We start from the raw sequence: 26,032 nt of genomic DNA, 5'->3' as shown, positions 1-26,032 counted from the left end.
TCTGAGTACAGAAACTGACAGTGTGTTGAAATGTAGCCAATAAAAAATGTGCTCAGAGAAATGTTTGTCTAAGTTATACTTTCTTTTTTATGTAACACGAGTTCAAGTCCGAGCAAAGCCAAATTTATAATATGCCACTAAGATGTCCATATTTTTAAAAAGACAAATTAAATAAAGGCCGAGTCCATATAATATGTCAGTTCCACTGGCTTAACAATAATTAATGTGGCAGGTTGTGTAAAAGGGTTGTCTAGTAGCGTGTGAGTCAGTGAGCAAATTCCAAAGTGAAGTGGAATGATTCTGGCACGCATATTGCAAGTGTTACAAATGCTGTTAGTAAATTAGAGATGGACTAAAGCTGCACAAATTTTGATCCAGATTTAGATTTTTAACTCCACCAGTTCCAGGAGGGTTTGGATCCGGGGTTTCTTTCAGTCCATTGAAAAAAGAAGGGCTGTGTACAAAATATCCTTCTTGGTTTAGGCGTATTTTATATTTAAGATTTTAGCTTGGCCCCATCACTGTAATAAAAGTCGAAATTGGGGCATTAAGCTCTTTGTCCACCGATGAGAAATCTACAACCTTTCTTAAAAATTGCTAGAACAGTTAACTGAAAAATATTGCTACAAAATATTAGTGAAATATTGCTACAAAATATTAGTGAATCTGGATTAGAGCTGGGTTAAAGGACCATTTTTGCTTAGAGAATATTCACAAAAATCTGCCAATTTGGTTCAGGATATTTGGTCAAATCTACAAATAAGGTGAAATGTTGCCCCTTTTTTATGCATAGCAATATAACAGAGACAGTACTTTTCCCCCCGATGGGTGAAATGGCAGCTTTATGCTTATAAATCCTGTCTTTTGGTTTCATGAAAACCAGAAAATAGTTTGGAGTGACAAATATAAAATGTATCATTACTGTCTTTTTTTGTAGTGGTCCTACTCTGGGTGATGTTTATGTAGGGAAGACATGATTGTGTTGCATTAATAAGAAATATGAAAATGTTTTTCCTTCTTGGAAAATGTTACTTTAGTATGCAATTCATAGAAATGGTCAATAGTTTTTAACCTTTTAAAGTCTGTGGTTTTAATAATTTGTATCCCTGCCTTTGAAGCCTTTTCAGAAATTTCACTAAATCTTGAAACTGTATTTTAATATGCTGCAATAATTCAGATTAATAATGCAGTGCTCTAAACCACACAAGTAATCCTTTCTGTCGTAATGTTTTTCTTCATCCCCATTTTGAATAAGGAAAAGCTCATCTTCTGATTCTTGCTGTTATGATTTTATTAAAGTGTTATAGCTGTTATAAAGCTTTTTAAAAAGTCATGATTGGTCAAAAAAGGCCAAACCCCTGCTGATCCTTGACTTGTTGCTATTTATCACCAACTCCCTTCTCTCTGCTGCACATAGCACCTTGCTTTGGTGCTTAGAGGTAGTAGAAGGCTCTTACTGTAAAACTTTGTCTGTAGAATTCAAGGATGGAAAGGAATGCATAATATCTTTGGCTTTTATGTTGATTGATATCCATTCTTCCCAATAGGAACATAAAAGCACTTAAATGTTTTTACAATAAGGCAAGCAGCAAAACCCTGAAGTCTCTGCCAGCTTGAAGAGTGAAAGGGGGTTTGTCAGTACCACTTAAACACATCCCTGGTTAAGCTTCTGTCCAATACTTGTTACCAGAAAAGAGAGAGAATTTTACTCTTTTATTATATGCATATCACGAGAGATAAGCATAGAGATTTTTGTGTAGGCTGTAGCATTAATGTCAACAAGTTATAATGTTGTTGCTATTTTTGCTCTATGTGGTATCCTTTATATTTACAAAACTCCTGCTGCTATTTTCTGTTATCAAAATACCTTAATTAGTTGCAGATGTTTTGTCTGTCTCTAGTTGAGATCTGGAGGTGCACAAGTTCTGGAAGGGTGCATAGCAGAAGTACACAATATCACCAGCCTAGACATTTCAGACAATGGTAAGTACATATAAAAGGGGTGAAAGGTAATGCATGCCCTGAAGCTGATTAAGAAATGCTACTTAAATAATTTTATACCATGATGTAATAATGTTTATGTACCATAGGGCTTTGTGTGGGGTTTTTCAATATCACAACAGGTTTTATTAAGAATGGCATCAAAACAAAGTGTGTCCTTGGCTTTGTTTAAGCTTAAGATAGCTGAATCCGAAAGTTATCCAGTGCCTAGTAAGTTTCATCAGCTGAAACATTACCTTTATCAATATGGTAGCCAGATTTCAGCATATTCATTTTCTCACCCAAGAACAGACTGAAATGCAGCCTGTTTTAGCAGGTTGGTTTATTCAAAAGCTTCTTACATTAGCCTCTTTGTATCTGGAGGCTGAAAGAGCACGTTGGTACATATAACTGTTGAGATTGGCAATGTAGCATGTTCCTCTAATTCTCAAAGCCAAGGAACAGAAAAGATCTCCATTGCTTAACAAAGAGAAGAATGTTTGTCCTAGTCTTCCGCTGGAGGAGTGAGGTTTAGGGATTAAATCCTCCTCCTCTTTTTTTTGCTGTGTGTGCAGTTGCTGATTAGCGGAGAGCTTTTAAATGGTTTGATTACAAACAATAGAGTTGCCTTGTGGAACAATGGAAAATGAAAGGAGACCAAAAGATTTAAAAATAAAAGAATTTAAAAGAAGTGTTCCAGAGTCATTTAAATTGACATGTTGGTGTAAAGTCACTCAAGTGAATGTGGTTTTGTTGATTCAACCCCGTCTAGCAAATGGAGTGTGTTTTTAATTCTGCATTTAATCTGATTCCTCACAGGCCTAGAATCTGATCTCTCGACACTTGTAATCTGGCTTAGTAAAAATCGATCAATAAGACACTTGGCGTTAGGCAAAAATTTTAACAACATGAAATCCAAGTAAGGTTTTTATTATTTTTTTAAAGACTAGCAAAATTGATAGCGAAAAGCTGCTGATTTTAATTGTCTCTATCACTTTTTGCCCTGCAGAAATCTTACTCCTGTACTTGATAATTTAGTACAGATGATTCAAGATGAGGATTCAGTGAGTACCCTTTACCTTACTATAATAATGCATATTTTATGTAGCATCATCCTTGCAGTTTACCACTGGTTTACTACTGTGAAATTATTTGCTGCCTGTTATTTTGACAACATTATAAAAACATATTTTGTTTGTTCTGATATTTGTTTTGTTAAATAAGAAATTAGCTTTAAATTGTAATTGGGATTACATATAACTAAAGGGGGATCTGTTTTTCACTTAGTGCATGCTCAGAGCTCTCTTTATGCAGTAATAGAAGATGCACATTGGAAGAATAATCTATTCCAAAATGTTTGAAGTTCTTAACCTAGTTTTCTGTAAGTCATACAATCCGATAGGCACAGATTTTAGACATTTTCATTTCTCAGTAGAAGATTGCAACCCTAGTTTTTTTGGGGGGTGGGGTGAGGAGAGGTATTTCCTCATACTGTTCTTGATTACCACATTTTTTGCTCAATAGCATACAGAATTGCTGCATCCGCCCATCAAAATCTCTTTCACCCAAGAAAAACTGAAGAAAACTAGAAGAAATTAAAGGAACATTTTTCTTTATATATTTATTATTTTCTTCACATTCTCTCAGTACAGTACTTCAGTGGGTAATTTTAATGCATCTTTGCATTGAGTGCTCCATTGGCAGCCTGTCCTACAGTCTTCCTTTCCAACCCTTCCCCAAATTTCAAAAGAACCTTTGTTGGCTGGACTTTGCTCCCCTGTTGCCCTATGTGCGTTGTTCCTGGGTTGGCCAGAAGAGATTTCTTAGGGATGCTGACTTCTCTCTGCTCTGCTTTGCTCTGCTCTATATAGGTTTTTGTAGCATGTTTATCACCTTCTTCAGTTCCTTCTCTTCTCTGTCTCCCTCAAATTACAAGTAAGCTCTGCTTTCTCCAGCCTCCAAGAATAACTAACTCTTGACTCCAGCTGCTGGCCCACCTCCTTTATTCCCTTCACCTCCAAGTTCATTGAATCCACAGTCTGTAACCATTATTTCTATTTCCTCTCCTTCTGGACTACTCCAGTCTAACATCTGTCTTCTCCACTCCTTTGAAACTGCTTTTGCCAAGATTTCTAATGACTGATTATTTCCTGGCCAGATCTTAGGACCTCTACTCCATCCTCTCCTTCTTGACCTCTCAGCTGCTCCTCCCACTCCCTCTATTCATACGGGTCAAACAGGGTTCTGTCCGGCCCTCACCATCTCCTGTCTTGATTGTTAGAGCCTTCTCCTCTCTACCTACCCTGGCTCCTGTACTGTACTCTCCATTTCATGCATAATGCAGAGACTAACACTCTTTGGATCCATGTGCTGACTCGCTCTCCTCCTCAGCATCAACTCCAAGATCCTTGTCCTCATTTTTAAGGCTCTGTATAACTGCTTCTCCCCTTCCTACTTATCTGACTTCACCTGAAAGCCATCTTCAGGCTTTCTTCCATGTCCCTCCTGAACTGATACACAACATGCCCTCACCCTCTCTTAAGTCCAGAGCAGTCCCTAGGATGAGTGGAGGGCCCGGGACAAATCAGCCCCCGCCATAGGTGTGGGAACTACGGGTGCAGGGGTGCTGCAGCATCATCCCTGGGCTCCCGGCATTATGCGTCCAGGGTCTTGGCTGCCACGCCACGCACTCAGGGTCTTGGCTGCTGCTCCGCGCGCTCAGGGTCTTGGCTGCCCAAAGCTCAGGGCCCAGAGCAGTCACCCCGATTCACCGTACCCAAGGGACAGCGCTGCTTAAGTCACTTCCTGCCTTCAAACACCCTTCTCCAGTGACAAAGGAAGTAAGCCAATTAAGTCATTTATTTAGACATTTGAAAAAATGTCCTCTTCTTTGTTCTGTGCACTAATCTTCAGTGCAGAACCATGTGATCTTATTTTTGTAATCCTGTGTCTACTCCCCCCAACCCCCTCCCTACAGTTTTATTATTTCTCTTTGCATCATGTTCGCAATTAGTTTGTAAATTTCTCGGGGCAGGGATCTTGTTATTAATCTGCATTATGAGGTGCCTGGTATATTCATGGGTGCCGAAAACAACAACAAAACTGTCTTCTAGCATCTGAAGGATCTAGCTCATAAGCCCGAACTCTGTTGTCCTGTGTGTGAACAAGTTGTTTCAGACAGACTCTAAGAATGACTCTCTGTCCATGCTGAGGTACTCCTGAAATGGAGGTATCTTCACTTTCACATGCTTGCCAATATTGTAAAATGATCCTCTCATTTTCAGTTCTTTTGTTTTTCTTAATCATAACTGTTACTTAACTAATGGTTGAAAAAGATTATCTGCTGTTTTGTAGTACCTGATGTTAAGAATACTGGGGGGAGAGTTTATAATCTGAAAGAACCCCCTGCAAAATAATTCTTCAGATATTTATACATACTTTAAACAGAGCTATTGCTATGTTGAAATATAGAGAGCATGTTACTTAGCTGTGTAGTGTTTTAAAGGCTCTGTTGTTTTCATACCATTGATAGAGAAGCAGGATACTAATTGTTGGTTTTTTCCTCCCCTGCTGAATGACTAATGAATGAAATGCTTTAAATGTTTAGTAGTTTGGTAAAATGACTGAAGAAATGCAACCAGCCACTCACATTTTTCTACACAATTTTTAAAACAACCAGCAAAATACCAGGTGTTGAAGATGCATGAGAATACAATACCTGAATTGTATTTTTTTTTTAAATCTATAAATAGATCTTGTACTGCACAGCCCATAAAAACTTTTATTTCCTCACACTGCAGTAAAGGCTCAGGGGCTGTATAATTATCATACTTTATTCTTTCCCGCTGCAGAAAAATGGATGCTGCACTGCTGGCTAAACATTACTCAAACTGATGGTTGAACCTCCTGTAAGGGGTTGAATGCCCTCAGTTCTGATGTCAGTGGAGGGTGCTCAGCACTTCACAGGAGACTCTCTGCACCTTGCAGGATTTGGTCCTTTGAGTTTTTTTAAAGCATTTGTATTCTTAGATTAAATAAATTGAATTTGATAATTAACCCCCAAGTGTACCTAGCAAGTGTGTGGCAGTACCAAATGTATATGGTCTCTAATTACATTCTTTAGGATAAGAAATGTTTTTCCCCCTATTCCCTCCCTGAATAAGATTAATTTGAAAGATGTTTAATGTAGCAGTTCAACATCCATTTTCTGCAGCAGGAAAGAAGAAAGTGTGTGTTTGATATCAAGCTCCCAATATGCATCTGAAATCATAGGGTGCTGCTGGGGAATAAAAGTTTTTATGGTCTGTGCAGAATTGCATCTATTTATACAGGATTTTTTTAAAAGGAAATATTCAGTTCAGATATTGCATTCTCATGCATATTTAACACCTGGTCTCTTTTTTTTTGATTTTGTAGAGTAACGTTTGCTCCTGATTGAATTTTTGCACTCATGATACCAGATCATTTAAAGCATTTCACTCATTACTCATTCAGTAGGGGCAAGGGAAAGACGCAAGAAAACCAGTTAGTAATTCACCTACCTCTCTGTCAATAGTGTGAAAATGAAAGCGTTTAAATGCATCACATGCTGTGAATAACATGCTGTCTATATTTGTAACGTGGCAATACCATATGTATAAAGAGCTGAAGCATTACGTTACAGGGAATTGTTTCAGACTACGAATTCTCCCTTCAGGGTTTAAATAGAGGTGGACAGGAAACAGTTTTCCCATCCTGTGAGGATTTTGAAAACATTTCCAATCCCAAATTACAGCAAAAATGTTGAAAATTTTCATCAGGCAAAAATACCCATCCTCCTACCCCCAAATCAGATTGGGTCAATTGTTTTAATTTTTGACCTTTTTTCGAAGTTATAAATTAACTTAAATTTCTAAATAAATGGTTGTTTCAACCTGAAAACCAGAAATTTTTCAGTTCAGATATGTCAAAATGGCATTTTTTTTCAAAAAAAATTTCGAAACAGAAAATTTGTCAAGGCCGACCCTTTCCAGTGAACAGTTTTGTTCACTGACTTGGCATTTTTCAATGTGAGACGTTTTGTAAAAATAGTTCCCAACCTTCTCTAGTTCTGACTGCATAGTCTAAGTAAACATCAGGCTCTTCAGAGCAACTGATGAGCTCCCTAACTAAATGCTGAAAAATTTGAATAAGTTGATAATTGTTTAAGAAAACAAAATACCAGAAAGCATAACTGGCCTCTCAACTGGTGAAAATGAAGCTGCCTTAGCTTGAGAGGTGGGCCATTATGAATGGGTTCATTCCTGCAAGCCTCATGGAAATCATTCCCACACAGGGCATCATTTCGGGTTATGAGCTTCTTTCCTCAGCCAGCAGGAGACACAATTACTTTATGGCACTCGAGTATAGCAGATCGCTCATAATGCAGAAAAAAAAAAGAACTCTATCATGAGGAGCTAGCTGGCAAACTAATCAACTTCAGACATAAAGCAATGTGTGGGGCTAGCATGACCGTCGGGAGCAGCTGCAGGTGGAGAGACAGGGTAACAGAAATAAAGTGTCACAGTTACTCACTCAAGGCTATTGGCTAGCATGGAGAAATAAAGACATTTTTATATTCGGTGTTTAAATGTCCTGGTTGGCTCACTTCTTGTCACTCTCAGGGGAGGGGATTCAAATGAGAAAGAGATGTTCAGGTGTATCAGCTCAGCTCTAAGCATTGAGAGTTGGCAAGGAAGAAAGCGTAGGAACAGTTGTAAAAGTAGACAAGTGGATTATCTGAGCTGGCATCGTTGAGGTGGAAGGAGGGCAGTGTCATTCAAAAAATATTGGACTGAGTTTTGTAGGACTTCGAAAGTAAGGACAAGAAGCTTGAAGTTGATGCTGTGGAGAAGGGGAACTAGGGGAACATCTGAAGAAGGATGACATGGTCTGATCAGCTGGAGATGAGAGTGCTGGTTACTAGGGCCCTACCAAATTCACAGCCATGAAAAACACGTCACAGACCATGAAATCTGATCTTTTCTGTGCTTTTACCCTATACTAAACAGATTTCACGGCGGAGACCAGTGTTTCTCAAATTGGAGGTCCTGACCCAAAAGGGAGTTGCGAGGAGGGTTAAAGGTTATTTTAGGGGGGTCACGGTATTGCCACCCTCACTTCTGTGCTGACTTCAGAGCGGAGCGGCCGGGAGAGCAGCAGCTGTTGGCTGGGCATCCAACTCTGAAGGCAGCGCCCCGCCAGCAGCAGCACAATAACCTTGCAACCCTCCTCCCCAACTCCTTTTTGGGACAGGACCCCTATAATTACAACACCATGAAATTTCAGGTGAAATAGCTGAAATCATGACATTTAAGATTTTAAAAATCCTATGACCATGAAATTGACCAAAATGGACTGTGAATTTGGTAGGGCCCTACTGATTACCTTCCAGGAGACATTCAGCGTTGTGCAGGGTCAGGTCCCAAAATGGTTGTAATGTGTAATAATTTTTCCCCATTCTGAAAAAATATATAATTCAAGCACTAACAGGTCTAATTTATACGTTAAATCACTGGAGTTACAATTACTCTAGCCAGACTAGCAATTCTTTAGTAATCCAAGGATGCTGTGGTGGTATTAATTTCATTTAATGGGAGGTAAATGTCTCTAGGCTTATACTGGGAAAAGTTCAAGTGTGCATTTTTATGTTCACAAAGGTTTTACGTCCTAATTTTAAAATTAAACAAATGCAGCTTACAAGTCCTAAGCAAAGTTTAAAAGGAAAATATCTTTTCAAGACGAGAAAACTGCTGGGCTAATCAATCACTGTTCAGAAATGGTCCATTTTACTATACAACAAGCTCCACAACAGTCGAATTTTCTCCTTTTAAGAATAATTAAGGTTGTATGTAGTGATGATCCCCTGCATTTTACGTTTCTGTTTTACTTGGTGGCAGTGGGGTAGCTTAAGCAAGTACTGCTGGACTGATTAGTGTGTTCATGTGTCCTGTTTTTCTGCTGTGACTCTGTCTCACAGAAGCACTTAGTACCTCAATTAAACGTGTGCATCCAGTCCCAATACTATTCCAATGTGAAGTTAATATTTTTCTGACTGCATAAGGGAATAGAACAGGGAAGCACTGACAGCGCTAGGAGAATTAATAATTATTTGATAGCTGTCATTTAAAATAATCAGTGCATTGCTTTGTCAGTGTTAGACTCTTTAATTATAAACCCACTATGCCTCCAAATCTGTGTACATTCTGTCTTTATAAACATACATCTCAATGCAACATGCTTTTTGGTTATAATTTGTTGTTACTTGTCATACAGTAGTGACAAGGGGCCTGGGCTGTGTAGTGGTAGGTAGTACTGTACAAGCATTTTGGTCTCTAAAAGGGGTATTCACTTTTTGAAGGGTTATAAACTTGGTGACTGTTGAATAAAGGGAAATATTTTAAGTTATCACACATCATCAACTTTGTATTATAGTTCTCAGATGTCTTTAGTAGTTGTGATGCCACAGCAAGGTTAAGGTGATGGAAAAACGTATAATTCATAAACTATTACATTTGGCTATTTGGGGCTGCGGGGAGAAGACAAAAATGAGTCTGTGTTTGTAGGTATGTTTTTAAAAAGATATTTTTAGTATAAGTCTTTCGAGTCAATATACAGGATCCACAGCATACCAGTGCTCCATAGTGGCCCACAAGAAGCAGTTGCAGTAGTACATGTTGTTGTTTTTTTTAAAAGTACCTAAATGGAGCATAATCATGCAATGAACAATAATCACAGTGATCTTTCTACTGCGTACAGATGTGGTCCCCTCATCTCAAAAAAGATATACTGGCATTAGAAAAGGTTCAGAAAAGGGCAACTAAAATGATTACAGGTTTGGAACAGGTCCCAGATGAGGAGAGATTAAAGAGGCCAGGACTTTTCAGCTTGGAAAAGAGGAGACTAAGGGGGGATATGATAGAGGTATATAAAATCATGAGTGGTGTGGAGAAAGTGAATAAGGAAAAGTTATTTACTTGTTCCCATAATATAAGAACTAGGGGCCACCAAATGAAATTAATGGGCAGCAGGTTTAAAACAAATAAAAGGAAGTTCTTCACTCAGCGCACAGTCAACCTGAGGAACTCCTTGCCTGAGGAGGTTGTGAAGGCTACGACGATAACAGGATTTAAGAGAGAACTGGATAAATTCATGGAGGTTAAGTCCCTTAATGGCTATTAGCCAGGATGGGTAAGGAATGGTGTCCCTAGCCTCTGTTTGTCAGAGTGTGGAGATGGATGGCAGGCAAGAGATCACTTGATCATTACCTGTTAGGTTCACTCCCTCTGGGGCACCTGGCATTGGCCCCTGTTGGTAGACAGGATACTGGGCTGGATGGACCTTTGGTCTGACTCAGTATGGCCGTTCTTATGTTCTAGTCATCTTATGCGTGTCTACAAGGGACCTCTCTTAATTTCAGACTTGTCACCCATGCAGTCTTTTTTAAAGGAATGGATGTACACCCCCAACCTCTCTCCCTTCCTCTCCCCCCACCTTCCACCCCCCCCCCCCCAAAAAAAAGCTCTTAATGTTGAGGTTACTGTAGTAAAACAATATAAGCAAGGCACTTCAGGAATAAAGTTGTCAGATTGTTTGACTTGTTCTATTTGTATTTCAAAGATCTCAGATCATTATGTTTGTTTACCATGTTATGTTACAGTAGCTACAGTAAACACTGCAATGAATCTGTTACATAGTGTCCCCCCTGTTCCCCACCCATCCCTCTGAGAGGTTCACTAACTTCTAAGGGAGCCCTAAGAACCCTCTTTTAGTTGATGTACTAGAATGCATTCTCAGCTCTTGTTTGTTGTTTATATTGTCTATATACTCCACAGCCTTTGCAGTCACTCTCCCTGGCAGATTCCAAGCTGAAGACTGAGCTTACCATAATTATCAATGCATTGGGCAGCAATACTTCTCTTACAAAAGTGGATATTAGTGGGAACGGAATGGGAGACATGGGAGCAAAGATGCTAGCAAAAGCCCTACAGATAAACACCAAGCTCAGGTATAGCTTATTTGCATTAGAAAGGTTGTATGTTTAATAATGTTGTCATCCCTGTTGCCAGCACTCCCTTTCTCCTGTTTTCTCTTATGCAACTGACAGGAAAGTCACCTTGCAGGGTTATCAGTTCCCCAATCACCATCCTTTTTATTTAAAATAAAAATTAAGTAAATTCTCCCTGCAAAAACCTCTACAAATAAAATACATTTATTTGTGAGAATTTTAAACTGCAAAAATCTGGAAATTCTCCTTTAAGGTGGCTGTCTTAAGTTTAAATTAAATCATTTGACCACATCCATCAGTTAGTAGTGGAGGAACCAGTTTAGACAGAATAAGAATGGATACAATCCTTTCGTGATCCCTCAAGCAAAATCTAAATCCTTTTAAAGTTCAGAAGTAGCAGGATTTTAGAACTGCTTCTTCTGTGGCTCCTCTTGGTTTTCCCTGGGGGGCCGTGAGCAGGTTTCAGGGGGTCTGCCAAGCAGGACCAGTGTTAGACTCTCTGGGGCCCGGGGCAGAAAGTCTAAGCCCTGCCATGCAGGGCTGAAGTCTGGGGCCCTGAGCCCTGCCACCCAGGGCTGAAGCAGAAGCCTGAGCAACTCAGCTTCATGGGGTGTGCCGTGGGGCCCCGGGCAACTGCCCTGCTTGCTACCCCTTAGTGCTGGCCCTAGCTTTTATATGCAGAGAATCAGTTATTGTAGCGCAGGTGGGGCCATGGAGTGTTTATAGCATATTGTGGGGGCGGGGAGGGGCTCAGAAAGAAAAAGGTTGAGAACCCCTGCTGTAATGAAAGCCTACTGCAGTGCATGTCTGTGAAGAGGAAAGTTTAAATGTGGTGGAGGTACTGTAACTGAGAAATCTCTTGCCTGTGTAGGTTTAAATTAATAGCCGTCAACGTGTGTTGTCATTTTTAGTGAGGTTGCTGCTTTTGATGTATTACAAATAGAAAATATAATGCAGGATCAATTCTACATTGGAAGCAAGGTAGACAGAATAGCCTAGTAACTCTGTCCTTTATTTCTATTATTCTAAGGTTTTAATGAGTAGCTAAATTTATGTTTCGAAATGATTTTGCCCTTTATTGTGTATTTTTGGACACACACAACTGCATAACCTTACAATACAAAACTGCATTGGAGATTACTGCTCTGTTCAGTTTGTTTAAAAAGGGGAACTGCTTTTATTAATTCAATCTCTGAGCTTTGTACAATTTTGTTTCCCAACAGAACCGTAATATGGGATAAGAATAATATCACCGCACAGGGCTTCCAGGACATAGCAGTGGCATTGGAAAAGTAAGTTTAAAGGAAGATAACTGATGCAAGAGGAAATCAAGAAATATCTCCTAACAGTGCTGGGCAGGAGACAATGGGATTTAAGGGTGCTCAGCACCTCTCATTTTGGGGCCTGTTGGGACTAAATCTAAAGTAAAGCTTATGAATTCACACTGAGCTCAAAAGGGAGGAAAATGGTTCTTTCATTCTTCTTCCATGCTTCAGTGGTAGGCACTATATAATAATGTTAAAATGTGGAGGAGGTTGTATTAAACTTTTTTCTCTCCATTGATCTATGTTCTTAGCAGCCATAGTTTGTGCTTTAAAAGAAATTAGTTGTCTGAATGAAACTCTGTGTCCAATAGTCATCACCATAAAATCAGCATTTTGGTCTGTGTATCCATTAAGTAAAAGCTAATAATGAGGGTTTGGGGAACTGCAGTTGTTCATTATAATCCCTATGAAGGTGTGTAATTTTGGGATCGTTGAGATCACATATGCAGTAGCATCTGTTAGAATGACAGACTGAATTACTTTGATCTATATCCATCTCTGTCACTTTTCTGTATGTGATTATGTTTTTCAGGGGAAAAATGCAGATTTTAAATTAAGCAGCGATTGGAGTTGTTTCATATCATTAGATCCTATAGACAGGGAACAAAGAGAGTCTTTTGAAGGTGAAGATAATAGACAATTGCTAGTCTCCAGACAGGATGTTTTGCAAAAATGTACAGCTATTTGAGGTAGTATCTTAATCCTCTGTAGAATCATAACTCTTGCAGTTGGAGTTCATCAACCAGATTTCTGTTATTGGTATAGGATGCATTCATTTCCCTCAGTTTCAGTTTGTGCTTCATTTCAAAATGGAATCAGTTGTACTGATGGAGGAAATTCATAGGAATGGTCTATAATTAGAAACGAATTTTGGAGTGATTCAAGTGATATTAGTGAATAATTAAAAGAACTTGGAAAGGCTATTTATCAGCTTGCAGACCTTTATTCTTTATAGAGCAGCAACATGCATTTACAGGAGAAGTCTGATCAGAAAATATTACATATTTTTCCTGTTAACATGAGGTGCTTTTCCCCTTCAGATATGCTCAGATAAATAAACAGAAGAGGGATCCTAAAGCCAGAGGAAATGAACTAGACAGGAAAAGTAAATGGGGCAGATAGTGCTTTTTATAGACGTGACATCTCATTTACTTAGCGTGAAAGCTTAGGTCATCTTCTGTCGTCCTTAATGTTTTAATACCACAGACAGTATCACAACCCAACTCATGAATAGCAAAGCTTGAAACTCTGAAGACTGGGATTTCTGTCAGTGTTTGCTGAAAACAATTAGCCTTTAAACAAATTCATCTCAAAGACATATTGGGAACATCTTCCTCCATATGTTTCACAGAAATACATGAGACTTTGCTAGTTTTCTTGGAGAAGATAAATGTCACCCTTAACAGAATGTATTGTAAAAATATTAGATATTTTTAAAAATGTTGCTGAGACTAGATTTTTGTATTCCTACACTGGCAAAGCCAGGCTTCTGTAGTGCCATGAGTCTAATTGCACAAGATATGGAAGGAAAGCAATATAACACATGCATTTTTAAAACGTCGAAATTAGATATATTTTTCCCTTTTATGTGAAGGTCCTGTGACCTAAATGGGATTTCTGCTATGCAGTTCTATAGGATCAGTCAAAAGAAATACAGAAAGGATATCATTGTCTGTTAAGTTTTATATAAAATGTGAGTAATTTCTGTAGAATTCGGTTAAGGCCCTGGTTCAACAAAACACTTAAGAATGTAGTTGTCTATCCCCATGCAACAAGGCCCATACTTACATTCCATTGGCTTTAATAGAACTTAAGCACTGGCTTATATGCTTTGCTGAATCAGAGCCTAAATTTCTGTAGAATTGTATGGTACTCAGCTTTATAGGACTTTCCATAAGAACTTATAAGAGAAATATCTCAATTTCCAAGGCTAATATTGCAGGAAGAGAAGCAAGTGCTGTGTACCCCCTGGGGAGCTGGGACTCTTCCCTTGCCTGTGGTATCCAGTTCAGATCACAAGACTGGAAGTATAAACTGACCATAAACCTATTCCTGTTAGAGCAGAGTAAACAGTGAATGTTATTGCAGTAACTCTGCAGTATGGAGCAGGAGTCCTGGAGAAAACATAGCATATAACAATATCATGTAGGATTATTGTAATGTGTGATACAAAGGGGCAGAGGTAGGGTTCTATGGACATCCTTCACTTCAGCGTTTCCTGGCCTTTGAGTGCTTCTCTGCAAAACTTAACAATTCTTTTAATATAGGTTTATTGGTAGGGAGTGTAATAATACACTGGATAAGCAAAGCAACACGTGTTTCAAACCTGGAAATGGACTTTATTGGATTAATGAGTTATTAGGGAAAGCTGTTCTTGTTATTAGAGAAAAATGGAGCTTGAAGAAGGAAAATAACAAGCATGAAGGGATGTTTGAGACTTCAAAGGAAGCCAAGAAAAGAGAAGTAGAGTGTGAGGATAAATATTGGTTGGTCTGATGATCAAAGTTTCGTGCAAGCTTTAAATTCTTTTTTTCCCCCTAGAGTTTAATTCAGAGATGAAAATAAATTAACATTCCAGAACAGTTTTGTGTGTCGGGAAATAAATGGATTATGGAATTTTTCATAAGATGCTGTTCATCTAAAGTTCTAGCCTCATGATTATACCCATGGAGTCTCCTTGTGTTTCATATCTTTTTCTTGTCCTGGGGGCTCAAGCCTTTGCTTATTGATTTTAGCATATAAGCACTAGTAATTATAGACTGCACTGAACGTGCTATAGTAAATGACAAACCGCTGCTCGAAATCCACATTTTTTTAAAAAAAAGAGCCTTTTCCCCCCCTGCCAGGTACTTTCAACAGCTTCCATAGCAACTATCCATCTTGAGGTCTGTTATCTCTGATATTTAAAAATAGTCCATCCTAATGGAGGGCCAGTTATTGACTATTCTATAGCACATGGAGACACACAAGCTTTTGTGGTGTGGACAATTCTTTTGAAAGATAAGGCAGTAAAGTATAGGAAATAATTATATAAAATAATATTGGGTTGTGGTTGCTGCTGTATACGTTTTGGCAATTGCTATTAAAGAAAAATGCAGCAATTAGTTGCAGCTCAAGTAGCTGCATATATAGTAATATGTTAAATAGTGAATTTCACACCCGTGTTTGGAATTCTCTCTTTCTTTCTGATTATTTCCATTCAATAGGAGCTGATAATTCCTGGTCTTTCTTGTAAGTAGAAAAAAAGGTAACCCAACTCCCGGGGGGAAAGTTTTCAAAAACATAAACGGCAGCCTAGTCATCCAACTCCCCTTGAAAGTCCATATCTTTACCTAGTGTATAAATATCTTTATCTCTCTAATTAGATATAGGAGGAAAATTTTCAAAGGCACAAAAGGAAGTTAAGTGCCCAGCTCCCATGGACTTTCAGAGGCAGAACCTTTGTATCTTTGAAAATCTCCCCCTATATCTAACTAGAAAGAAGAGTAAGGTTCCATTCCTGCAAATATGCATGTGCTTGACTTTAGTGTGGCTGCTCATGGAAGTAAAGTTACAGACATGTGCAAGTGTTTACAAAATCAGGGACAGAATTATTGGCAAAAAAAAGTAGGAGCTGACTTTATTTGCTACTTTATGCCTTATAATTATATGTAGTAATTAGATTATTGTCTCTCATTACAGTAAAGGTTTGGTTTTTTTATTTTGTTTTAGGAATTATACTTTAAGGTTCATGCCAATACCTATGAATGATGCTTCTCAAGCACTTAAAACAAACCCTGAAAAAACAGAGGAGGCGCTGCAAAAGGTATTACATATACAATTCACTCTCAGAAAAAATGAGTAATAACTTCATGTGGTTGTAAATTGGCTGAGTAAGAATTCTTTGCTAGATTCATTGAGTATTTCATTTACATGGACATGCATGAACGTGTGGACAGGTTATGGTAATCAAGAATCATAACTGCATGGAAGGCTCTGTGTTCAAAATGATTCATTTGAGCTGAGCCATAGAATGCAATGGCTTAATAACAACGAACCACAAAATAAGGAAATACTGATTAAACTGTGTGTGTGCGCACACACGCGCATGTATATGGTTAGAAATTGGCACGTGTGTGTATTTCTGTGTATTTAGATGGTTTTGTGCATTTTATTGCTGTTGAAGCGCAGAGAGTACTCAGCACAGTACAAGACACAAAAGACTGAGAGAGGCTGTTGTGGAATGTAGACTCGTTTTTAATTTGATGGGTAGATATCAGCATATTTACTTGATGTGTTCACGTTACGTAAACACCACACACACACCATCAAAAATTAATTTAACTGAAGTGATCTCTTGGATAAGGACTATGTTGGCAAAAATTTGTCTGTAGCTGTCTAAATCTCATGGATTATAGAACTCCCAACTTTTAATACAGTCAGTCATGCAGGCTCTACAGGAGTCATCTTGTCTATCAGGAAAAAAAAACATGGTCTGCAACTTTTTAATGAGTTGGGTTTTTTTAAAATAAGGCTGGGGGCATAAAAACTCACAAAGCTGTGATTAAGTAATGTAAGTATGTGATCCTTACGAGCCAAAAACCTTTCTGTTAAGTGATCTTCAAATCGAAAAATACTGCTTTTTTTTCCTTGATGATGTACATGGATGGTCTGAATTCTGCTTCTTTTTTAACACCTGAAGCATATGGGCTTATATCCCTTACGTTAGACAGATTATAATATTTTCATAACAGTGGATATTCCTTTTATCAAGAAAAAGGGAGATCTTTTCAAAATCTAAAGAAGCTCTTGGCCTTAATGTTATCTTGTGGCAATGAGTTCTATGGCTTAATAATGCACTATATATGAAGTATTTTCTTTTCTCAGTTTAACATTTATTCACAGGATATACAAGACCTCAGTTTGTTTGGCTTCTTTTGTTATTAAACAACTTTTCAGGCATTTTTTTTATACATCATGAAGAAACAAAAACAATAAAAAAAAAGTACAGTCATCTTTAAAGTAGATCTGGGTGAAATTTTTCAGGCCAATAGTTTATTTGTTGAAAAATGCTGTTTTAGTGGATCCAAAATTATTTGCAAATTTGACATGAATTCACGGAATAGTTTTGGCCCAAATATTTTTTGTGGGGACTTAGATGCCACCCACAAAGCAAAGGTGGTGGTGGCCAATTTATAAGTTTTAGACCAGTGGTTAGAGCTCTCACCTGAGATACGGGAGATCCAGGTTCAGATGCCCCTTCTGCCTGATGTGGAGCAGGGGTTTGAACTTGAGTCTCCCCCATTGCAGGAGAGTGCCCAAGTCACTGGGTGGGTCTCTCTCAATCTCCTGTTGAAGCTCTTTCACTTTGTATAAATAATTAGTTTTTGAAGCAGGGACTTGAACATGGGTTTCCCACCACCAGGCTAGAGTCATTTTGCTCTTTTTTCCTTGGCCCAATGCCTATTCATGGTTATTCATAGTGGAATTTGGTTTCACCAAATCTGAACTTTTTCTTTTTCTTTTTCTTTTTCCTTTCAGAACTGACAGTGAATTGAAAAATTAGTTATTGACCCATCTTTACTTTAAAGTGCACGTTATCCTTTAAGTTGTCGTTTGAGCTTTTCACAATAGCTTGAGTAGTTGTAAAAGAAATGTGTACAGTATCTTGTATGCATCTAATTTCTAGTATAGATCATCATGGTGTTAAAGACAATATTTTAATGAGAGAGAAAAATGGTAGCTCATCCCCTTTAGACAACTTTCGAACGTTAAATGTGTAAAAATAAATAATTGGCCATATCAAGAACACTTCATCGGCAAAATGGGTAAAGAGCCCTCCAAATTTATTCAAAACACCAAGCCAAATTTTACAACTTATAGATGTTCTAAAGCAAACACCTAAAATGGGACATTTTAGTGGGCCAACAATTAAAGTCCAAATAGATATTTTAACGATTTGTAGCTTTGTTTTTTAAACAAAAAAATGCTCATGCACCAGGATGCTTGTTAGAAATATTGTAACTTGAAATCAATGACTTTTATACAATACTGTAAAGCCGGGGTTTATCCTGGCACAGCTGACAGCCCTAGCTATGATAGCATAGAAGTGCTATTATAAAAATATGTAAGCAGTATTTGTTTTTTAAATTTTCTGCAAGTGTATTTGTTCTCACTTTTCCCAATGGTGTTTTTTAGGTTTACCTGTCTGATGTGAAGATATGTTCTCACTTTGTTTCCTAGTTGCAGAGGACTACATAGAATATTTAAATATCACATGAAAAATGTTAGGTATATGTTGAGGTGGATCAAGGGTGTTAATTGTTTTATTTTTTGTTTATTTGCTCCTAATAGCTCTTAACTTTATAACTCTTCAAGGCCCCCAAATCAGCAACATACTTAAGCACATGCCTAACTTTAAATTAGTGAAAAATCCCATTTGAAGTCAGTGGGACTACTCACATGCTTAACTAACTTTCTGAATCAGCACCTAGATAGTAAAAGTTTACTTGAAAGAGAAATATTGAAAGTGAAAGATGGGGAGAGTAAAAGCAGTATCCTAATCTGACTTTTACTTTTAGATAGAAAACTACTTGCTTCGTAATCATGAGACCAGAAAATACCTACAGGAGCAGGCATACAGGCTGCAGCAGGGCATCGTCACCAGCACCACACAACAGGTGAGAGCCTTGTGCTTTGCTGATAGCTCTTCCTGTATTAAATGACTGCCTCCGGGCCAAATTGTTCTGTTTACACCGGCTGAAAGAAACATTTGGCTTTGACAGCCTGGTTGGTTTTCAAAAAAAGTTGTCTCTGCCAAATTCTGCACTATGGAAGCTGCAGAAAGACCAAGTTTTTGCAGAAGCACCTATGTGCTACATGGACAGGTGCTGTGCAAAAGCCTAAATTGAGTGAGAGAGAGAGTGTGTATCATGTTCTCTGCTGTGCCTCCAGGAGGTGCAGTACAGAAGATTCAGCCCTGAGGCAGTGAGGAAAAGGGTGACTTTAAGCTCCCTTTGTGCTCTCCAGCTTCTGGGCTGCTGCATGGGCTAAAAAGGCCCAGGTGTAACTTAGAAAGTTATGAGTGGTGCTCTAGTGCAACCGAAGCCAGGGTGGCTTTGATGGCAAGTGCTATAACTCTGGCACCTCCCACCGTGGCATACCTCCTACACCAGAGCTTGCAGGAGGGCCAGCAAACGGGGTGTAGGGTGATCCTTGGCAGCCCAATACAGTGCCTGCCCCCGAGCAAGTCTTTCCTGGCTTCTTACAGGTTGTTTACATCCCCGATACACCACCAGGGCAAGGTGGCAGAAGATGGATATGACAAAATGGCTTTTACTTTGAAACTCTCTTAGCCGCTTGGTATTCCAGTGAAACTCCAAAGCAAATGGAGGAGCAGAGCAGCCTTATTCTAATCCTTAGTGTAACCAGTAAAACGATTGCCTCTCCTTATTTTCTCTGTACAATCTTTTTCTGACTTGTGATTCAGAAGTTTTTTCTTCTCGCTCCATTATATGACAAATCAAATGTGACAACATTGTATTATTAGAGCCTGAAACAATTTTCCACCCTCTTAACAGAGAAAATGATGCACAAGGATGTACTGGCATTAAAAACTGCAAAGGCAATGTCTTTTTATTTTATTTTAGTTGTCATTCATCTAGTCCATTAGCATCGTTTTCATGTAAATAATTTCCTGTGACATTGTTTAGATCTTTTTACAACTTAACCGTTTCCCTTTTTTCCCCAGAATAAAAGCACACACACTCTCTTCAATATATATAAACGTGTGTAACTACGGAACCTCAAGGGAGTTCATCTTCACTATTTTTATGCTATATATAAATTACTCCTATATGGTATGTGATCAGGAGTGAATAATCTAGTTCATCCTGTGTCACTGCATGATTATTCCCCCAGTATATTCTCTGTTGATTTGTCCAGTCCAGTTTTTTTAATTATCCCAGCAATGGAATTTCCCCCCAGTCTAATAGTTATTTAGTTGTTTGTAAAGCCCTTTGAAGAGGAGAAGCACTATAGAGCAGCAAAGAAAGAAGGTGCTGTGGACGCACTGCTGTACTAGTTGCAGTTTGAAAAATGTTGAATCTACAAATATTACATGATCAGGCACGTACTTGGTTGGGGTTTCAACTTGTTAGGTGGATACCAATTTTAATGAATTCACTTAAACTCTCTGTATTGTCCTTTTATAAGTGCTTCCTGGCCACACCCCCGATTCCTTTAGTCACAAGTGACTGTTAAACAGAACATGTGGCTCATGCCTGCCAGGCATATTGGTCTGTCTTGCCCATCTCATAAAGGCACACCTACACTACCTTCCCACTCTGTGCTTGGAATATTTTGTATTGAAAACAAGTATTGAGCATGTGATTCAAATACATAAAGCTTGATATAGTGCTTTGTGAAAGATCTGGGGCAGCTTTCTGCTTTGGTAGCCACAGATCCCAAATGAGTATTCTTTGTGACTGAAAATATCTACTGTGCGAAAGAAATTCCCAATGCTTACACAGTAATGTTTTGTTCAGACAATAGAAATCATTGCTAGTGTTTGAACTGGTCATGGGGGAGCTTAGTGTTACTGTGTCCAAGTTCTTGGAACAATTCAGTAACCTTCACACCGAGTTTTATGGTTGGTCAGTGTTTTTGTGCCATGCCAAAAAACAAAACAACCCCACCCCAACCCTGAAAAGATAACTTACAGCTGTGGGGAAAAACAAAATTAATAATAATTAATAATAAATAAATAATGTGGTGGTGGTTTGTTTGGACCTTTTTTACTATAGTAAGAAATATATGTAAATTTTTTAAACCAGGAACGTATGTACACACACAGACTCTGATCATGCATTCCTAGTACTTTTGCATCCCAACAGCAATTCCCACCAGGTTCATTTTGATTTGGAATCTGGGCTGAATCCCACAAAGACTGATATTTAACTTTTTGTTTGTTCAGCATCACTTCTTTGCAATTTAACCCCTTATCTACTTTTACATCTGCTATTTCCTCTTCGTTTTTTTCTTTTGTTCTGAGTAGATGATTGACAGAATATGTGTTAAAGTGCAAGATCATCTCAACTCCTTAAGAAATTGTGGTGTGGATGCTGTACAGGAAGACCTGAAATCCGCAGAAAGGCTTATGCGGGATGCTAAGAACTCCAAAACAGTAAGCCCTGCTGAGCATTTAATATTTGGTTGTGCTGAGGAGGCTAGTATAAAAAGCTTTGTAAAAGAACTATAACCCTGATTCAGCAAAGCACTTAATTACATACAAAGTCCCTCTCTTTTTCCAGGGCTTATAATAATGTATCACATGAGAGTATTTTTCAGAGTATATGAACTGGTTATTATTTAAAAATGAACTTTCAATAAATATTTAAATGAATATAGTCATTTCCATCAGTTTGTTCAGGATTGACGGTAGTTGGCTGAAAGCTAACTTTTAAAGTTGTTATATCTATCTTACAGCTATTACCAAATCTGTACCATCTTGGTGGAGCTTCTTGGGCAGGAGTGAATGACTCATTATCCAATCCGATACAGGAGACACTGGAATCCATGGCTGGGGAAGTCACGAGGGTTGTGGATGAACAACTTAAGGTCTGCATGTAGGGTTTTTTCTAATATACCTTGCATATACAAATGATAACTAAACAGTGGTGTGCAATTGCATCACGATTTTCCATTGCTATTGTGAACAAAAGAGTATATCTCATGCACGTTATGAGAACTAGAAAACCCATCAAACTTCAGTTATATTCTTGATGTTGGTTTTGGCATATTATGTGCTTATTGCCTGGGTGGCTAATCACTAAGACATTTTTCTTAGTAAGAAGTACAAAATTCACTTAAATGTTTGGCACAGAAAGAAAAGGAGGAGGGTACACCACCTTGTATCAAGCCAGGTATTGGCACTTCCACCCTGTCTTGTGGTTTTGCCAGAGGAGGGCAACTTTTAGATTGCAGCTGAGACTGTAGGAGAGTTATACTGAATGAGGGAATCTCCCAGGCACCCTAGAAAGCCCCTAGAAACTTTCTAGGATGTACTTGCCAGTCTGGGTGCCCCAATGGAGTGGAAGTTGTGAGCACCATGTGCGGAGAAGACTGCTGCTAGGGAAGATCTATCAGCAGAAACTTGGTCTGTAAATCAGTCCCACCAATTTCACTTCTGTCTTTTTGCTTGCATGTCTTTACCACAAGGCTTCTTTCTAGGAGCTCCCAGTCAGTTGCTGTCCATCTTTTCAAGGGGGATCCTTTTAAATGTTTCTTACCAAACCTGCAATTCTTCAAGTAGGAATTAATCCCCAATGATCCGCAATCACTCAGCTTCCCACCTGCTTAATCATTTGAAACTATATACTAGGTTCTGTGCTATAGTTAAAGGAGCTGAGGAAGAGAAGTGCATCCCACATAGTTCATATGTTTAAAAAAAGAGATCTACATTAGATCCAGCAAAGGGACAAGGTAGAAGATTTTTTCAATTCTGTGAAGGAGCATTTGAAAAGTATAAGAATGTTGTTAGGGGTGGGGAGGGATTAACCTGTTCATACCATTGTCCTATTCACCAGTAAGCAGCCAGGCTATGTTTGGCTATATTTAAATTTATCAAAGAATCTGAAAATGCAGATTAGACTTTTGAGACAAAAATAAATGCTTTAGTCAGTGGGAATGTAATGAAGAACAGTAATAATAGCACATTAACTTTTTTAATTTAGGAAAAGTAATTAGTAATGAGGAGGAAAATGTTGTGGGTTATAGACTATTTTGTTCCCCTCTCCCCTTTATGCGTAATAAGGTGAGGATTCTATGTATCAGTTTTTATTTTAAATCTCTTTTTGCATAAGAGCTTGTAGAGGTGAAGCGAATCTCTCCACAGGGTTCTTGACTGTAGAGTTTCCAGGCTTAGTCATTGAAATATGCATAATCAGTTCTGTTCTCTGTGCAGGACTGATGCATTTAAGTAAGTCCTGTGCATTTTAAACAGCCTTGTCAAAGAAAAGCTACATTTAGAATTTCATTTACAGAAGCATTGCTTGGTTGTATTGTGGTTTAAGACTGAGGCATTTATGCTTACACATCTTTAAAGCAAATGGCAGTTTTTTAGGTCAAGTTTAGTATCCTTTTACAATTACTTCTATTTGCTGCTAGGTGCCTTATAGATAGCGACGAAGTGAAGTTCCTCTATATATACTTAGGTGTCATTCTTCCAGGTCAGGCTGAAGACTATTTTTTTTCTTTAATTTGAGAAGGGGATTAATCTTTTTTTTTTTGTTCTCTTGGATTGTTTCTGCTAGTTCAAGAACTCTCCTGGTGTTCACCATTTGTTTGTGAACCTAAATAGGAGGCTTATGTAAATCGGCCTTATTGGCATATTGTCCTCAGGACAGAAACTGTGCCAGAAATATTTTGGAGCTCTGGTTTTGACTTCAGTTCCCATAGCAATAAGAGCACACCTTTTCGGGAAGTAGCCAGTGGAAGTTGGAAAAGGTCACCAAAGAACCTTTGAATAAATGGGAAATGAGATTTTTCCCTGAAATGGAAGGTAGGGGAGGTGAAGGAAGGAGTGGAAGAAGAATAAGCAGCTTGAAGTTAGTGAGTCAGCAAGGGAAATCACAGCTGAGTTAGAAATCACAGCTGAGTTCCTAGAAAATACTTTGCAAGTTCCTGCAGAGTATCACTGCCAGGCAAAGTCACCTGCTGATGCAAGGAACCCAACGGTTCTTTTTTCAGCCAATGAAGACCTCAGGCAAGACATAAGATCCTGAAGCAAGAGAAGAGACTCTTATATGGCCCAGGGGACTGCTTCATCCAATCCTCCTCAGAAACACCTGTCTCATAGATTTTAAGACCAGAAGAGACCTTATCTTAATTTTAGTAAGGCTTTTGACGCAATCCTGCATGACATTCTCATAAGCAAACTAGGGAAGTGGGGTCTAGATGAAATTATTATAAGGTAGGTGTACAATGAAAGGAGTAGTTATCAATGGTTCGCTGTCAGACTGGGAGAGCATATCTAGTAGGGTACCGCAAGAGTCAATCCTGGCTCTGGTACAATTCAGTATTTTCATTAATGATTTGTATAATGGCGTAGAGTATATGCTTTTAAAATTTTCAGATGACATCAAGCTGGGATGGGTTGCAAGCACTTTCGAGGACCAGATTACAATTCAAAGTGACTGTGGCAGACTAGAGAATTGGTCTGAATTAAACAAGATGAAATTCAATATAGACAAGTGCAAAGTACTTCACTTAGAAAGGAAAAATCAAATCAACTACAAAATGGGGAATAACTGGCTAGGTGGTAGTACTGCTGAAAAAGGATCTGGGAGTTAAAGTGGATCACAAATTGAATACGAGTCAACAATGTGATGCAGCTGCAAAAAGGCTAATATGATTCTGAGGTGTATTAACAGGATTGTTGTATGTAAGCCATGGGAGGGAATTGTTCCACTCTCCTAGGCACTCGTGAGGCTCAGCTGGAGTACTGTGTCCAGTTCTGGGCACCACACTTTAGGAAAGATGTAGAAAAATTGAAGGAGTCTAGAGGGATATGATGGTATTGCCAGGCCCAAACATTCGCAAGTCTTGAGTCAGGCCTCAAAAATCATGGGATTGGCTTACAAATCATGATATGGGTAGGTAGATAGATGCGCACACACACACTTATGTATATAAGATTTTAGTTTATTTCTGTCTCCTGGCTTTGGAGATTTTAGTGTTCACATTTTCTAGCTTTTCTCTGCAACCATGAGGGCTAGAAGCTTTTCTTTTTTTTATTTTTATTTTTTTTAATGAAAGTTAAGATTCTCATGTGTAATCACTTGATTCCAAAAGCTGGGCCTTAAGAAAAACAGCTAATTTATTGAGACGTGATAAAATTGCAAGCACGAGCGACAGTGGGGATCAGTCCACACACGTCTGGCTTTGCTCTCAGGCCACATGGAAGGAAGACTCTTCTAAACACCAACAGGGAAGCACAAAAGCCCTTATTTGTTTTTTTTTAAAAAAAAAGATTTAAAAATTTGGGCATAGGTTTTAAAAAGTGCTTTCTCTGAAAATATTTTTTTTAAAAGGTCAAGCTTTAATTTATATGTCAACTGGAATATTTATATGTATTGTAATTGAAATCAATATATTTGAAAATGTGGAAAAACATCAAAAATATTTAATAAATTTCATTTGGCATTCTATTGTTTAACAGTGTGATTCAAAATTATTAATCACAATTTTTTAATTGCAGTTAATTTTTTTGAGCTAATCACGTGATTTAACTGTGATTAATCAAAAGCCCTAGTGTGTGTGTGCGCGCGTATGTATATATATTATAAATTAATGATGATTAATCACACTGTTAAACAATAGAATTCCAATTTAAATTTATTAAATATTTTTGGGTGTTTTTCCATATTTTCAAATATATTGATTTCCGTTACAACACAGAATACAAAGTGTACAGTACTCACTTTATATTATTATTTTTTATTACAAATATTTGCACTGTAAAAATGATAAACAAATAGTATTTTTCAGTTTACCTCATACAAGTACTGAAGTGCAATCTCTTTATCGTGAAAGTGCAACTTACAGATGTAGAATTTTATTTTTTACATAACTGCACTCCAAAACAATGTAAAACTTTAGCGCCTGCAAGCCCACTCAGTCCTACTTATTATTCAGCCAATCACTAAGACAAACAAGTTTCTTG

At 38.2% G+C, this 26,032-nt stretch overlaps 1 protein-coding gene across 5 annotated transcripts in view; it reads left to right on the top strand.

Moving 5' to 3' along the window:
- The window catches only part of CARMIL1 (capping protein regulator and myosin 1 linker 1), a 256,105-nt gene that overhangs the window by 163,389 nt on the left and 66,684 nt on the right, over window positions 1-26,032 (top strand). For all 5 annotated transcript variants that reach the window (XR_012157297.2, XM_073331850.2, XM_073331849.2 and 2 more), the window contains 9 exons: window positions 1,902-1,983; window positions 2,800-2,899; window positions 2,990-3,044; window positions 10,833-11,005; window positions 12,229-12,297; window positions 16,042-16,135; window positions 18,891-18,989; window positions 21,365-21,493; window positions 21,796-21,927. Coding sequence is in view for 4 of the 5 variants with exons in the window: in XM_073331850.2 (XP_073187951.1) it covers window positions 1,902-1,983; window positions 2,800-2,899; window positions 2,990-3,044; window positions 10,833-11,005; window positions 12,229-12,297; window positions 16,042-16,135; window positions 18,891-18,989; window positions 21,365-21,493; window positions 21,796-21,927 (933 nt within the window). In the remaining variant the exon portion in view is untranslated. The remainder of the gene's footprint in view (window positions 1-1,901; window positions 1,984-2,799; window positions 2,900-2,989; window positions 3,045-10,832; window positions 11,006-12,228; window positions 12,298-16,041; window positions 16,136-18,890; window positions 18,990-21,364; window positions 21,494-21,795; window positions 21,928-26,032) is intronic.

This window comes from Lepidochelys kempii, chromosome 2 (genome assembly GCF_965140285.1).
Source record: "Lepidochelys kempii isolate rLepKem1 chromosome 2, rLepKem1.hap1, whole genome shotgun sequence".
NCBI classification, from domain to species: domain Eukaryota; kingdom Metazoa; phylum Chordata; order Testudines; family Cheloniidae; genus Lepidochelys; species Lepidochelys kempii.
The sequence above is the reverse complement of the archived record's forward strand: the minus strand, read 5'-3'. Positions and strand labels throughout refer to the sequence as shown.